General features: G+C 44.1%; 1 protein-coding gene across 7 annotated transcripts in view; it reads right to left on the bottom strand.

The window, feature by feature from the left end:
• arhgef9a (Cdc42 guanine nucleotide exchange factor (GEF) 9a) overlaps window positions 1-16,719 on the bottom strand; it is a 224,866-nt gene that overhangs the window by 84,623 nt on the left and 123,524 nt on the right. For all 7 annotated transcript variants that reach the window (XM_078412533.1, XM_078412536.1, XM_078412540.1 and 4 more), the window contains 3 exons: window positions 13,620-13,799; window positions 11,529-11,761; window positions 3,161-3,290 (listed from right to left, as the gene is read on the bottom strand). In XM_078412533.1, the coding sequence (XP_078268659.1) occupies window positions 3,161-3,290; window positions 11,529-11,761; window positions 13,620-13,799 (543 nt within the window). The remainder of the gene's footprint in view (window positions 1-3,160; window positions 3,291-11,528; window positions 11,762-13,619; window positions 13,800-16,719) is intronic.

Genomic DNA, 16,719 nt, shown 5'->3' with positions numbered 1-16,719 from the left:
CCTATTGGTGCTTTTTTTTTTGTTCCATTTCTCACAATGGATGATATTACAAATTTAACATAAATATAAAAGGAAAAAAAAAGTGATCTTGCTGATGAAGAACAGAAATGAGATCCCTGAAAGCACACCTCGCTTAAGTCCCTTACAATCAATGAACTTCCATCAGCCAAGCCTCAAGGTATAATGATGATCTGGATGGTTTTAGGTTCTATTCTCAGCATGTTGACTTGTTGGCAACTGGAGCGGCAGTAAAATTAGTGCATGTTCCACTCCTGGTTGGGTGAAGCTGCAAGTGCCTGCCAACACTTATTATTGTGACATGTATATGAATGGAAAAGTTACCGGAAGATAATTAGCATCTGTGGAACTGTACTCCAGCTCCCCGTCAACATCTTCAGAAGGCAGACGGACCAACAGATAAGCAAATGTTAAAATAAATATCGTCAAACTGAATGAGGTAATCACCACCTTTGTGCATAACAAGGTCCAATTCAGTGGTGCATCTATTAAAAAAAGATTGGCAAGTTTTGAAACTAATTGTATCATGGCTCTGAACCTACCAACCATCTGGTGGTGTCACACTGATTTATAAGAATGCTTGAATGTTGCTAATAATATCGCAATCCCTGGGACAACTGCCAAAGTTGTTATCTCTACTTCAGTGAAATGGAGTGGCAATGAAACCCGATGTTTTATTAACCTGGATCTTTATGGGGCAGTGGCTAAGGTCATCCAAGGGCCAGAATTGTACCACACTATACCCTTTATCCTGTGTCTGTCTGTACACTGTGGAAGGCTTGATTGTAAACCGTGTATAGCTTTCGCTGACTGATAGCACTAAACAAAAAGCTTTTTCACTGTGCCTCAGTACACAATAATAAACTAAACTTAACTAAACCGAACCAGGATGGAAAAAAAGGCTCGTCAGCTCAATGAGGAAAACCTGCCACGGTGCGTCCAAACAAAATATCTTTATAATTAAGTCCACATTTGGGCGGCAAGGTGGTGCAGCGGTAGAGTTGCTGCCTTACAGCGCTTGCAGCACCGGAGACCCGGGTTCGATATCGACCACGGGCGGTGTCTGTACAGAGTTTGTACGTTCTCCCCGTGACCGGGTGGATTTTCTCCGCGATCTTCGGTTTCCTCCCACACTCCAAAGACTTACAGGTATGTAGGTTAAATTGGCTTGTTGTATGTGTAAATTGTCCCTAGTGTGTGTAGGATAGTGTTAACGTGTGTGGGGATCACTGGTCGGCACGGACACGGTGGGCCAAAGGGCCTGTTTCCGCACTGCATTTCTAAACTAAAGATGGTTCTACCTGAAGTCAGCAAATAAAGAAGCATTAAAATACATGACTACTCTGGGGCTGGAACCTCTACCCTGAAGGCTGAAACAATGCTGGGACCTTACTTGTGGTACCTGCAGAAGTGGAGATCCTAGTGATGGAGTCAGGCTGACTGCACAAACTGCGACCACTGGCCAAGGAGTGCAGGGAGTGGATGAGAAAGTGGAATAACATACAGTAAAACTAATGTCATAAGGTTATGAGGTCAAAAGTGATGGGAGTAGAATTAGGCCGTTTGGTCCATCAAAATTAGTCCGCCATTCAATCATGGCTGATGTATCTCTCTCTCCGTAACCCATTCTCCTGCCTTCTCCCCATAACCTCTGACAACTGTACTAATCAAAAATCTATCTCCCTCTGCCTTAGAAATATCCACTGACTTGGCCTCTACTGCCTTCTGTGGCAATGAATTCCACAGATTCACCACCCTCTGGCTAAAGAAATCTCTCCTCATCTCCTTCCTGAAGTCAACAGATGATCGATGGTCAGCGTGGACTCGGTGGGCTGCAGGGCTTGTTTCCACGTTATATCTTTCACTCATTTGATCTTGTTGAATGGTGGACCAGAATCAATGAGCAGAGAGGCCCACTTTCCCACATTCTCAATTTCTTTAAACAAATAAAGGAGGACTGATTAAAAGTTACAGTGTAGGAAAGAAAACTGCAGATGCTGGTTGAAATCGAAGGTAGACACAAAATGCTGGAGTAACTCAGTGGGTCAGGCAGCATCTCAGTGAGGAATGGGTGACGTTTCGGGTCGAGGGAACCTTCCTCAAAAGGTGAAGTATAGTGAAATTGGGCAGAATTTCAACGTTGTAAGCTTTCATTCATTTTCCAAAATCTTGTGAAATTTTGATGACTAAAGAAATACAAATGTGCCACAAGACGACCCATGGCTAGTTAAATAAACAAAAAAAGAGAAAATAAGACATTCTGACGAAAGTGAAAACACCAGAATTAATTTTCCTCATTAATCCAGATTCTAGGAGAAGTTGGCATTTATTGTTCTGGGTGTATTTGCAAAAGTACAACACCACAAGAAATGCAAAATGCACATGTTAGTGTTTGGGCGAGAGAGTTAACAGTAGGGATAGAATTTATATCAATGAAAGAGAAAAAGAAATGGTGGGATACACTGACTAAAGGGAATCAAAAATATTTGCATGGTTGAACAAATGTTTTCAATGGTTTACAAAATTGCTCCTGGTTTGTGGAAGCTGATGAAGAAAGAAGGTGCAGAGGGTAGTCATCTTAAAAATGAGTATCATGAGAATTACATAACAAAGGCTGCATTTTCATATATTATTTCAAATTTTTAAAAAGCGTACAGTGAGACTGTAATTATTTCATTACAAATTTGCTCAATATTACATGGTAGAAAATGCTAGTGTAAGGTGCTAACCCGATCCTGAGGAAAGGAACCTGAGAATATTAACATTAATACCACAATTACAGGAATAAATCCCGATGTTGGGGGAGTCCAGAACCAGGGGTCACAGCTTTAGAGTAAGGGGTAGGCCATTTAGGATTGAGATGAGGAAAAACTTTTTCACACAGAGAGTTGTGAATCTGTGGAATTCTCTGCCACAGAAGGCAGTGGAGGCCAATTCACTGGATGTTTTAAAAAGAGTTAGATTTAGCTCTTCGGGTTAACGGAATCAAGGGACGGGAAGAAAGCAGGAACAGGGTACTGATTCTGGATGATCAGCCATGATCATTTTGAATGGCGGTGCTGGCTCGAAGGGCCGAATGGCCTACTCCTGCAGCCTATTTTCTATGTTTCTATGATTCCATGTTTCTATGGGTAAGACCTACCTCCCAGTCAAGGACTGAAGCTTGCCACTGTGCCATCTTGTCAATATTTTCCAACCTTCTTTTGCGCTCATTGATTTGTTGAGTCACGTTCCTCATGACTGCCAAGGCTGCAGCAACATATCTGTAGTCACTGGAACAGAATAGAAAAATGACATGGATAACTCCTGCTGAAACCAAATGGCAAAAAGAACCAGGCACAAGGAACTGCAATATGCTGGTTTGGATTCTGTGGAAACATCTTGACTCTAAACATCTCTTATCCTTGTTCTCCAGAGATGCTGCCTGATCCGCTGGGTTACTCCAGCACTTCATGTCTTTTTTGGGGCAAAATTATCAGATGGAAAGTGCAGAGACCTTTTAGTAAATGGAGCCATTATCATGAGCTGGGATTTCCTACTGGATAGGATTGGGAAGGAGATTCGGCAGTGAGAGGGCTGGCAGTCATAGACTGGATTGAGGCTTGGAAGAGAGTTGCAGAGCAGCTAAGTGCAGGGCAGCACGGTGGCATGGCTGGAAGAACTGCTGCCTCATTTCGCCAGGGACACGGGTTCGATCCTGACCTCAGGTGCTGTCCGAGTGGAGTTTACATGTTCTCCCTGTGGCCGCGTGGGTTTCCTGCAGTGCTCTAGTTTCCATCCACATCGCAGAGACGTGCGGTTTTGTAAGTTGATGGAGGGATGGAGGTGGTGGAGGTGGCAGTGGAGGAGGTGTAAGGGGAGGTGGAGGTGGGGGTGGAGGTGGAGTTGGGGGTGGGGGTGGGGTAGGTAGAGATGGGGGTGGACATGGACGTGGAGGTGGGGATGGGGTGGAGGTGTAAGGGGAGGTGGAGGTGGTGGAAGTGTAAGGGGAGGTGGAGGTGGAGGTGGGGGTGTAGGTGGAGGTGCGGGTGGAGGTGGAGGTGGGGGTGTAGGTGGAGGTGGGGGTGGAGGTGGGGTTGGAGGTAGAGGTGGGGGTGGAGGTGGCAGTGGAGGAGATGTAAGGGGAGGTGGAGATGGGGGTGGAGGTGGTGGGGATGGGGATGGAGGTAGAGGTGGGGATGAAGGTGGTGGAGGTGTAAGGGGAGGTGGCAGTGGAGGAGGTGTAAGGGGAGGTGGAGGTGGACGTGGTTGGAGGTGGTGGAGGTGGTTGGGGGTGGAGGTGGAGGAGGTGTAAGGGGAGGTGGAGGTGGAGGTGCAGGTGGAGGGATCAGCAATCAGGTAGAGGACATGCTTGATAAATATTGGGATCTACATTACTGGGCCAGGGTCATGTTGGAGGGAATTCAGTGTCTGGAGGTTATCAAGGTGTTGGGGCTGAAAAGGAGGAGATCAGTGGATGTGGATATTGAGTGTGTGCATGGGGCAATGGTGATGGTCTCCATTGATAGGGAAACGTCAAAAGGGGTACAAAATTCCTAGTTGGCAAGGGAATAACAACAATGGTCACTACTAAGACATACAGTCTCATTTTCCACACGATAAGGGGCGGCAGATCGGTGAAGCAGTAGGGTTGCTGCCTTGCAGCGCCAGAGACCCAGGTTTGATCCTGACTACGGGTGCTGTCTGTGTGGAGTTTCTCTCTGGAGAAAGGGAATAGGCGGCGTTTCTTATTGGAATAGGCCAAGGCAGTCCTTTGGGATTATGGATGGCTTCCTTCAGCTCTGGTTCTGTGGATTCTGAGTGAGCTGATGAGACTAATGTGGGACTCGCAGACTCTACTTCAGGTGACGCAGAAGGTACTAGATGAGGTGGGCGGGTGATTTGGGAGGTGGTGCACTCCTTGCACATAACGCCTGCTCCCAACACATAGAGAGGTTCTCAATGCCAACCCAAAGCCACCTAGACTGAGTCACTCGTAAGTCTATACGTGATAGGAGCAGAATTAGGCCATTCAGCCCATCAAGTCTACTCTGCCGTTCAATCATGGCTGATCTATCTCTCCCTCCTAACCCCATTCTCCTGCCTTCTCCACATAACCTGTGACACCCGTACTAATCAAGAATCTATCTATCTCTATCTTAACAATATCCATTGACGGCCTCCACGGCCTTCTGTGGCAATGGATTCCACAGATTCACCACCCTCTGATGAAAGAAATTCCTCCTCATGTCCTTCCTAAAGGAATGTCCTTTTCATCTGACGCTAAAGGCTAGTCTGAGTCAGAGGTCCTAGACTCCCCCACTTGTGGAAACATCCTGCACCTATTGTCTATTGTCTATTATCCTCTCCATATCCATTCTACCCAGGGCTCAATGGATTGTATTTAATGAAATGGATTCTGCTTCATTCTTTCCCAAGAGCTGTAAGGACAATTTAGGGGCCTCATGTTAAGAACAGTTACCACAGCACAGACTACAATTGAACCTGGTGTAAGCATTATGCAGCATGTACCTTAACAGTGAACTGGATAACACACAACTGAATGGACCATTGGGAAATATCATCAGCCTACTTTAACAGGCCAACTAAAACTAAGAATTAGTTATATGTGGACAATGGAAATGATCTCATATTTTATCCTTACGTGACACTTTGTGCAAAGCGAAAGGCTTGTGTGGTGCCCTGAATAATTTTTGTGAATTAAAAATGAAGAAATATGCATTTCACAAAACTGCAGGTATCATTAATTAACAGAAAATAACTGCACTGAGAGATAAATAACACCTAGATCTTTGTTGTTATCTTTTCACTGAGCTGATATTTCCCTCAGGGACATTTGTCTATTTCAGATTCAGAATCTTTGCTTATTAAATTCTTGATGATTTTTTTGTTGTCTGAGTTGGTGTTTCAATCAGGACGACAAAAATAATCTTCATGCAACGCTGAGCGTCACTCCTTCACGATAACCAGACATGCTTCTCGATATCTTTGTCTCAACACTTCACCCACACACAGTTTTCAATAAAAATGTCTTCTGCTCTAAACCTCAGTGTTGTGTTACGGTAGCTTAAAGTTTCTTGTCGGGAACAATGAAGCACCCTTCTGTCAAATAATATTTTGATGTTAATTATGTGCTTGTCTCATCTGGTGAGGGATATCAGCTGAAATGCTCATTGTTATGGGCAAGCCTGCCCCAGTTCACATCAAGTAAAGCAGGTCCAATTTCAGCGCATATCAAGCATAATTTACATGCAATAAAATTATGTCTACTTTACGCAACATTTGCAAGAATAGGGCGGCACGGTGGCGCAGCGGTAGAGTTGCTGCCTTACAGCACTTGCAGCGCCAGGGACCCGGTTTCGATCCTGATGACGGGTGCTGTCTGTGTGGAGTTTGAACGTTCTCCCTGTGACCGCGTGGGTTTTCTCTGAGATCGTCCATTTCCTCCCAGACTCCAAAGACGTCCAGGTTTGTCGGTTAATTGGCTTGGTATAATTGTAAATTGCCCCGAGTGTGTGTAGGATAGTATAAGTGTGTAGGGATCGCTGACTCGGTGGGCCAACTGCCCTGTTTCCGCGCTGTATCTCTAAACTAAACTAAACTAAACATTTTGCAGAAGTGTAATCTTTTATCCTGAATTGATTTCTGAGAGGTTACCAAATCAAGAGTAACTTTGTGCTGTGACCTCTTATTTTGTGCGAGACAATCATACTGATTGATTGTGTGGGAAGGAACTGCAGGTGCTGGTTTAAATCGAAGACAGACACAAAAGGCTGGAGTAACTCAGTGGTACAGGCAGCATCTCTGGAGAGAAGGGATGGGTGACGTTTCGGATCGAGACCCTTCTTCAGACTGACTGATTGATTGGTCGATTGTACATGCTCTTCGGCCCATCAAGGTCACGCCAACCTTCTGTTCATACTAGTTCTATGTCATCTCAATTTCCCACCCACTCACCACACGCTCGGGGCAATTTATAGTTTTCTAATTCCAAGATGGCGCCCAAGCCAAACGACACTCTGCTTGTTGGACCCAGAAGTGGATTTGCAATCACTAATTACAATCATTCCACCTTTTTAAACCACTACTTCAACAGCAAATTTTGGACCAAGCGTTATTCCCTTTATCATGTATCTGTGTAGTGTGGACGGCTCAACTATAATTAGATAAGGTCTTTCCGCTGATGCAACAAAAAGCTTTTCGCTTTACCTCGCTCGGTACACGTGACAATAAACTAAACTCAAACTAACTAAACTCATTTAACTTACAAATCCGCAAGTCACTAGGATGTGAGAGGAAACTGGAGCTCCTGGAGAAGATCCACGCAGTCACAGGAAGAGGGTGCAATCTCCATACTAACAGCACCCGTGGTCAGGATCGAACCCGGGTCTCTGGCGCTGTAAGGCAGCAACTCCACCGCAAGTTGCTATTCTTTGGTTTAGATATTCGACAGGGCACATTCTCAAGTTGGCTTGTGTGTCTCTGATTCCCATATTGGACGCTCTTCAAACTGCGGCATCCTGCTTGTGGAATATTGTTGCCTGACCCAGCATTTTGTGTCTATTTTCGGACTGTCTGGGCAACTGAGCCCTTCCAGCATTCAAACAGTTGTAAGAAGACAATCTTTATTTCCACCACTCCCCACCAGCAGCAACCATGGGTCAAAAGGACGCCAACTGTTGGAGAAACTCAGAGGGTCAGGCAGCACATCTGGAGTTGGTAAAGTTTTAGGCCGATAGCCTTGACTTTAGCTTACTTTAGAGATACAGCACGGAAACTGGTCCTTCTGCCCACGGAGTCCACGCCAACCAGCAATCCCTGCACAATAACACTATCCTAATCCTAAATTTACAATTTACAGAAGCCAAATTAACCTACAAACCCGCACGTCTTTGGAGCGTGGGAGGAAACCGGAGCACCCGGAGAAAAACCCCGCGGTCACGGGGGGAACGTACAAACTCCGTACGGACAGTACCCTTAGTCAGATCGCACCTGGGTCTCTGGCGCTGCAAGGGAGCAACTCTGCCGCTGCGCCTCCGTGCCGCCCCTCTTTGTTTAGCGGTCCTCTCTCTTTGACCTTGATGAAATCCTGCTCTATTGGTTATGGCCCTTCACAGTGACTGCTGAACATGACAAACTAATGCTGGCAAACAGGAAGCAGACAAGTGCCATAGTGAGGCCCACCGGAAATTGGAGGAACAGCACCTCATATTTCGCCTGGGCAGTTTGCAGCCCAGTGGTATGAACGTCGACTTCTCCAACTTTAGATAGTCCCTCTGTCCCTCCCTTCCCCTCCCCTTCCCAGATCTCCCTCTATCTTCCTGTCTCCACCTATATCCTTCCTTTGTCCCGCCCCCCCTGACATCAGTCTGAAGAAGGGTCTCGACCCGAAACGTCACCCATTCCTTCTCTCCCGAGATGCTGCCTGACCTGCTGAGTTACTCCAGCATTTTGTGAATAGAAGGAAGCAGACAACTCTGACTAACAAAGGATTCTTATATACACAAACAAGACGATGCAGGGAGAGGGAAAATGCACACAGAAGTCTTAGGTATACTATTTTTATTTGGAAGTCCTGTTGTTTGTCAATTTTCAGTATTTGATCATTCTCAGTCGAGGACGGAACACACTTTAAATGCTAAATGTTGATCCCTTGTCCAGCTTAAAATGCAACCAAGCATATTCAGACCAAAAATAGTTTGGACGTTTACAAAGCTTCATTGAAAATTGATGAGAATTGAATATTGACAGCTCAGATCACTCGAGATATTTAGCCATTATCTTTCAAGTCAAAATGACAGCTAATGCATTAACTCGACTGCTGTGGTTTAAAATGAGCAGCTGGAGCTGCAATCTGAAAACCACTTGTATTTTTGTCGCCTATAGAAGGTTTCCGACCCAAAGCGTCAACAATTCCTTTTCTCCAGAGATGCTGCCCGACCCGCTGAGTTAATCCAGCATTTTGTGTCTATCTACCACTTGTACACAATGCAATGCAAGGACCTCGTTTATGAATCAGAATATTTGCTATAAGTGCAATTCATAGCTAAAAGATCATGTTCATAAGTGATAGGAGCGGAATTAGGCCATTCGGCCCATCAAGTCTACTCCGCCATTCACTCATGGCTGACCTATCTTTCCCTCTTAACCGGCACGGTGGCGCAGCAGTAGAGTTGCTGCCTTACAGCGAATGCAGCGCCGGAGACTCAGGTTCGATCCTGACTACGGGCGCCGTCTGTACGGAGTTTGTATGTTCTCCCCGTGACCTGCATGGGTTTTCTCCGAGATCTTCGGTTTCCTCCCACACTCCAAAGACGTACAGGTATGTGGGTTAATTGACTGGGTAAATGTAAAAATTGTCCCTAGTGTGTGTAGGACAGTGTTAATGTGCGGGGATCGCTGGGCGGCGTGGACCCGGTGGGCCGAAGGGCCTGTTTCCGCGCTGTATCTCTAAATCTAAAAAAAAACATTCTCCTGCTTTCTTCCCATAATCCCTGACACAATGTCAAAAGTTTTAAACTGGAATAAATGGCCATGATCTAAACAAATGACCATAGGTTCAAAATTGTGCGCAAAATAAACTTAACAAACTGGAATACAGGCTGGCAAACCGCTTAGACAAAAATGCTAACTGGTCATTTTTTTTCTGCTTGATTTTTAAAGTCATCAACCTTATCCAGATTACAGAAAAACACAAACACTTAGCCTAATTTTAAATTGACATTTGCAATCACGAATGCAACAAAACTCATTGACTTCCTATTAACAACCACTAACATCACTTGAGGTGGTCCCTTCAAAACTCAGAATAATGAACAAAGCCTCAAAAGATCATCAGTTTTCCAATTGAGGACACATTGAGTATAAACAAGGAAATGCAGATGCTGGTTTACACAAAAGAACACAAAGTGCTGGAGTAACTCAGTGGTTCAGGCGGCATCTCTGGAGAACATGGATAGCTGACGTTTCGGGTCAGGACACTTTATTTTACCATAGTCGGGATCAAACCCAGGTCTTTGGCACTGTAAGGCAGCAACTCTGCCACTGTGCCACACTAGGGACACTTTTACAGAAGACAAATGATCTACAAACGTGCATGTCTTAGGAATGTGGGAGGAAACCAGAGCAACCGGAGAAAACCCACGTGGACCCAGAGAGAACGTACAAACTCCATACAGACCGTACCCATAGTCAGGATCCAACTGGGGTCTTTGGCGCCGTAAGGTAACAACTCTACCGCTGTGATGCCCCTTGTATTATGTTTGACATGGGCATTGTGGGCCAAAGGGCCTGTTCCTGTGCTGTTCTTTTCTATATATAGACACAAAATGCTGGAGTAACTCAATGGGCCAGGCAGCATCTCTGGAGAAAGGAGATGGATGATGTTTCGGGATGGGACCCTTCTTCAGACAAGACCCGAAACATCACCCATCCTTTCTCTCCAGAGATGCTGCCTGAGATGCTGAGTTACTCCAGCACTTTGTGTTTATCTTTGGTATAAACAAGCATCTGCAGTTCTTTGTCTCTGCATTCTCTGCTTTTCTATGTATTCTCAAATATCCACACCCTGATCTCTCCCTTCCTTAACCAATCTCCTTTCCATTGACTCCATCTACACCTCACACTGCCTCGCAAGACCATCAGCATAATCAAAGATGAGTCTCACCCCAGTCACTCTCTCTTCTCCCCTCTCCCATCAGGCAAGAGGTATAGTAGAAGTGTGAAAAAGCACACCTCCAGATTCAGGGACAGTTTCATCCCAGCTATTATCAGGCAACTGAACCATCCTATCACCAACTACAGAGCAGTCCTGAGCTACCATCTACCTCATTGGAGATCCTCGGACTATCCTTGTTCGGACTTATATCTTGCACTAAATGTTATTCACGTTATTCTCCTTATCATGTATCTGCACACTGTGAATGGCTCGATTGTAATCATGTGTTGTCTTTCCGTTGACTGGTTAGCACACAACAAACACTTTTCACTGTACCTCGATACATGTGATAATAAACTAACTAAACTAAACTGAAAAGGTCTAGGAAAGAACTGCAGTTGCTGGCTTACACCGAAGATAGACACAAAATACTGGAGTAACTCAGTAGGTCGGGCGGCATCTCTGGAGAAGAGGAATAGGTGACGTTTCAGGTCGAGACCCTTCTTCAGACAGTCATAGAGTCATACAGTGTGGAAACAGGCCCTTTGGCCCAACGTCCACACCGACAAACATGTCCCATCTACACTAGTCCCAACTTGACCCATATCCTTCTAAACCTGTCCTGTCCATGTACCTGTCCAAATGTTTCTTAAACATTGTGATATTACCTGCTTCAAACTACCTCCTCCAGCAACTCATTCCATAATCCCACCACCCTATGTGTGAAAAAAGTTAACCCGTTAGGTTCCTATCAAATTCCCCCCACCCCCCTCACATTAAAAGTCAGGGGAGAGGGATCGAGGGATGAACTAAAAAGGCATTGAGTGTAGAACCTTTGTCTCCCAGTCCTTACCTGTGTTCCAGTGCAGTGTACTTGAGTAATTCCGCAAGCTGTAGCGGATACTTGCAGATCTTCTGCACGGGAGTGAGGAGGAAACCGTCGATGGCAATGTCGATCATTTGCTGCAGGAGACGGCAGGCCTCGAAGAAATGCTGATACCTGCCATCCTTCATCAGCTTGGAGAGCTCCATGCATGCGTCAAGGTGATTATTACAGTACTCTGAGTAAATCCAAAATCCATCTTGCTGTAAGTGAATACAACAAATATAGATGAGACGCACAGAAAAAGGCAGAGCATCAGATTTATGAGCTGACAGAATAATACTTTAGGAGCAGGCCACGGATGACTGGACTGCCATCGGAATAAATCAAACAATAAATTGATCCTTTTATTTCTAATCTGCAACCGACACTTGGTAAAACTTAAAGTATCTCCCTACTCCTCTGTTGGTATTTTTATTTTAGTTTAGTTTAGAGATACAGCCCCTTCGGCCTACCGAGTCCTCACAGACCAACGATCCCCACACATCAGCACTACCCTACACACACTAGGGACAATTATTACATTTACTCCAAGCCAGTTAACCTACAAACCTGTACATTTCTCGAGTGTGGGAGGAAACCAAAGATCTCAGAGAAAACCCACGCAGGTCACGGGGAGAACGTATAAACTCCGAAAACAGACATGCAGCCGTAGTCAGGATCGAACGCGGGTCACTGGTGCTGTAAGGCAGTAGCTCTACCACTGCACCACCAATATGATGGTGTTAACCAAGAATCAGTGGCTGCACCGTTGCTTCAACAGGTTGTAGGTTTAAGTCCAACTCTCAGGAGATCAGCATAAAGGCCAGGCTGACAAATCCCATTCATGGCCTTGAGAATGCTGCACAGTCAAGACGTTCACTTTAGAATGAGATGCCAAACCAAGGCTCTTTCTGGTGGATGAAGGAGGCCCCACAGCATTATGTGGAGTGGAGTTGAAGTTCTTCTCATGCAAGATCATGAGAGGAATAGATCGGGTAGACACACACAGTCTCTTGTTCGGAGTAGGGCAATCAAGAACCACAGGCTTAAGGTGAGGGGAGAAAGATTTAATAGGAACCCGAGTGGTAACTTTTTCACACAGAGAGTGGGAGGTGTATGGAACGAGCTGCTGGTGGAAGTAGTTGAGGCAGGTACTATTGCAATGCTGAAGAAACATTTTGACAGGTATATGGATAGGATAGGTTTAGAGGGATATGGGCCAAACGCAGGCAGGTGGGACCCGAAACATCACCCATTCCTTCTCTCCAGAGATGCTGCCTCTCCCGCTGAGTTACTCCAGCAGTTTGTGTCTACCTGTAGATGGGACATATTGGTTGGTATGGGCAGGTTGGGCTGAAGGGCCTGTTTCCACGCTGTATGACTCTATGTTCCTCCCAATACTTATTTATAACCATTATCACAACACCAAATAATGGAGTCATGGTCACCAAGCTCTTTCTCGGACATAAAACAAACTGCTGGAGGAACTTGGTCAGGCAGCATCTACAGAGGAAATGGGCGATGTTTCACACCAAGGACCCTTCTTCAGACTGAGGAGTAGGGAGAAGAAAACCTGGAAAGAAGAGATGGGAGTGGAGCACAATCTGGTAAGTGACAGAAGAAGAATCAAAGTGCTGGAGTAACTCAGTTGGTCAGGCAGCATGTCCTGAATTACTCTAGCAATATACTACATTGTCAATAATTCGATATCTTTCTTATTTGAAACAGCAGAATAATGTTAAGGAAGAAACTAAGTTGGTACAATAATGTCGTTGATGTTGCATCGATAAAGCAATAATGTTAAAAAAAAATTAAATATACTTTGGGCTGAATTTGTGATGTGTAATATTTCGAATGAGTTTTGAGATGGCTTTATCGATCAAAAGGGTTACAATTTTCATTAATAAAAGCAGCCAGAGAATCATTTTACGCAATGACTATAAAATAAAGCATAGCACCATTTGAATACCTTTTGCAATATATTACACTGCGGTAATAGAACATGTCAAAGTAAAGGACAAGAACGATGACAGGAGGAAAATCCAAATGACAATGAAGTCTAACAGGATTATCACTTACATGCTCTAAGAAGCAAGGTCCAATTTCACTCATATGAGGATCCTCCTTGTTATACTGCTTCTCCAGGTCTCTGACAAAACTCATCTGAAATCTATAAATGTCTTCAATATTTCCAAAAATCACTTTCAGCTGTTCATCGCTAAACATGTCCCTGCGTTTCTTGCACTGTTTGAGGTACCCCTGAAACAAAACAGAAATAATTATGTGCTTGTGGAAAACTGGATTTGCATATTGTAGCAAATGAGATCAAAATAATGTTGGATTAGCAATAAATCACCCATTCTCCGTTCAGTCAATTCTCCTTCCACGCATGTACTTTTTTACGTACAAATTAACATCTGGATAACTAACAAGAGCAAGGAATCTCACGATAGGTACAGAACAGGGCACAGCAGTAGACCTGCTGCCTTACAGTGCCAGAGACTTGGGTTTGATCCTGCCTACGGGTGCTGTCTGTACGGAGTTTGTTCATTCTCCCTGTGACCGCATGGGTTTTCTCCGGATGCTCCGGTTTACTCCCACACTCCAGACATACAGGTTTGTAGGTTAATTAGCTTTGGAAAAAAATTGTAAATTGTCCCTAGTGTGTAGGGTAGCGTTAGTGTACGGGGATTGCTGGTGGGCGTGTACTCGTTGGGCCGAAGAGCCTGTTTCCGCTCTGTATCTCTAAAGTAAACCAAAGTAAGGAAATGGGTCTGCCTGGAGAATGGAAAATGTCACAATGAATCCTCATCCGTTCCTTTCCTGTCACTGCTGTACTATGTACGTTTCAGCAGGGGTACCGGATAGCATTTATTGCAATTCTTGAACCCTTAATTCCAGTCTTGTCTCCGCGCTGTATGTCTGAGGTAAAGTCTGAAAGACAGGTACATGGACTGGAATTGAACCCTTTGTTTCTTAATTCCAGTCTTGTTTCCACGCTGTATGTCTAAGGTAAAGTCTGAAAGACAGGTACATGGGTTTGGGGAGGATATGAGCCAAGCATGGGCAGGTAGTACTAGTGTAGATGGGGCAGCTTGGTAATAAAGAAACATGACCACTCTGAAGAATCGAATGATTTCCATCCCAGGATTTTAAAGTGAATCGGTGAGGACATTGCTGGGTTATAATTTGAGTAGCTAAAAGTTATCTCTATTCAGGTACCATTCCATTTGGTCTGAAGACATCACAACTACATAAGGATGTTGGGATAAGAGAACAAGACAATTATTGATGAATAACCCTAACTGCTATTGAAAAATATTGATAAAACCTTTACTGAAGGATGGAGCGACTAATCACGTTGAGAAAGTTCATTTGATCAACTCAATTTGAAGGTGATTTAGTACGGTCGGACTTTCTTGAGGACAATGAATTATTATTTTTTCAATTTCATAGAATCAGAGTTGTACAGCACAGAAACAGCCCATTCAGCCCACTATATCCATGCCAACCTTTTTGCCCGTCTACGCAAATCCCATTTGTCCGCATTAAGCATTATTCCCTTTATCGTGAATCTGTACATTGTGTTTGGTTCGACTATAATCACATATTGTCTTTTCGCTGCTTGGTTAGCAGGGAATGGAGAGACATTGATTATGTGCAGATTATAGAGTCATACAGAGTCATACGGTGATACAGCGTGGAAATGGGCCCTTCGCACCTGCCTGCATTTAGACCATATCCCTCTAAACATGTCCTATCCATCTTATCCATATCAAAGATGAGATTAGTTTATCTTGGCATTATGTTCATCACGAACACTGTGGGCTGAATGACCTTTTGCTGTGCTGTACTTTTCTATGCTCTGTGTTCTAATACACACTCAATAAGCAAAGGACATTGGAGAGGAGATAGAAAGCCAAATATTCAAGTATACCTTTGGTACAAGGCAAGCAACATTGTATGCAGTTTGGATGAATTATAGTAAAAATAATTATTAGTAGATGAAGCAATTAACAAGATGAATTCAATGTAGATAAAAGTGAAATAATTCATTTTGGATCAAAAAGTAATTGCACTTTCTAAAAAATATAATTGTAGATATCTTTTTCCTAAATTTGAACCTATTTGTGCACATTTCACTGCACAAATTGTGCATAAACGTAATTTTCTCTGGGTTAGATTTTGTTAGTGATCATTTCTGGGTCAGATCACATTGTCCAGGGTACTTGCTTGTGTGTTTGAAGGATACAAGATGGCGCTTGAAGGACGCAAGATGGTGGTTGAAGAATACAAGATGGCGCCGGAAACATAGCGACTCTTGTGTACTTCCTCAGAGCAATCTATTATTCATAAGTTCATAAAGTGATAGGAGAAGAATGAGGCCATTCGGCCCATCAACTCTACTCTGCCATTCAATGATAGCTGATCTATCTTTCCCTCTTAACCCCATTCTCCTGTCTTCTTTCCATAACCCCTGACACCCGTACTGATCAAGAATCTATCCATCTCTGCCTTAAAACTTTCCATTGACTTGGCCTCCACAGAATTCTACTATTCTTACACTCTTGTACTTAAGTACGATTGTGCCTTGTGTAGTAAGATTGTTACTAAACTGAATGCAAAAAAAAGAAATTTCACTATACATCGGTATAAATGACAATAAAGTACCATTGAACCATTAATCTACCTCCGTGCGATTGATATTTACCTGACAACAGGGCTGTAGTTAACTATTTCATGGGTTACGGCATTACCAATCCTCTGTGGGCCACCTATGGCGTTGACTCTGGTCTCAAAGTAAAACTGGGATCACATTGTGTGAAGTTTAAAATGAGAAGGCAATTAAAGTATTTGCACAGTGGCGTCAATATCTCTCATGTCACATCTCCCAGCCTTAGTATGCTGCTGTCTGTATTATGGAATTTAATTACTGAAGATCCCATCAGTGCACACAGATTTTATTTCCCAAATCAATCACAGGCTGCAAGCTCTGATCTCTGGCTCCGTGATAAGCCTGCACCTTGCTGATCGATGTAGGATTACATGAGAAGAATAATTGCTCTGGAGTCGGTCTGACCTTTGCGTTCAATTCTCTGGAGTAGAACTTGAATTAGAGGCAAAGGGCAACAAAATTAGCTTGGGCTAATCCCAACACATTTCAGAAAGTGGAAGAAAA

This window comes from Rhinoraja longicauda, chromosome 15 (assembly GCF_053455715.1).
Source record: "Rhinoraja longicauda isolate Sanriku21f chromosome 15, sRhiLon1.1, whole genome shotgun sequence".
Classification (NCBI taxonomy): Eukaryota; Metazoa; Chordata; class Chondrichthyes; order Rajiformes; family Arhynchobatidae; genus Rhinoraja; species Rhinoraja longicauda.
Note: the sequence above shows the minus strand (reverse complement) of the source record. Positions and strands in the feature narration are given on the sequence as shown.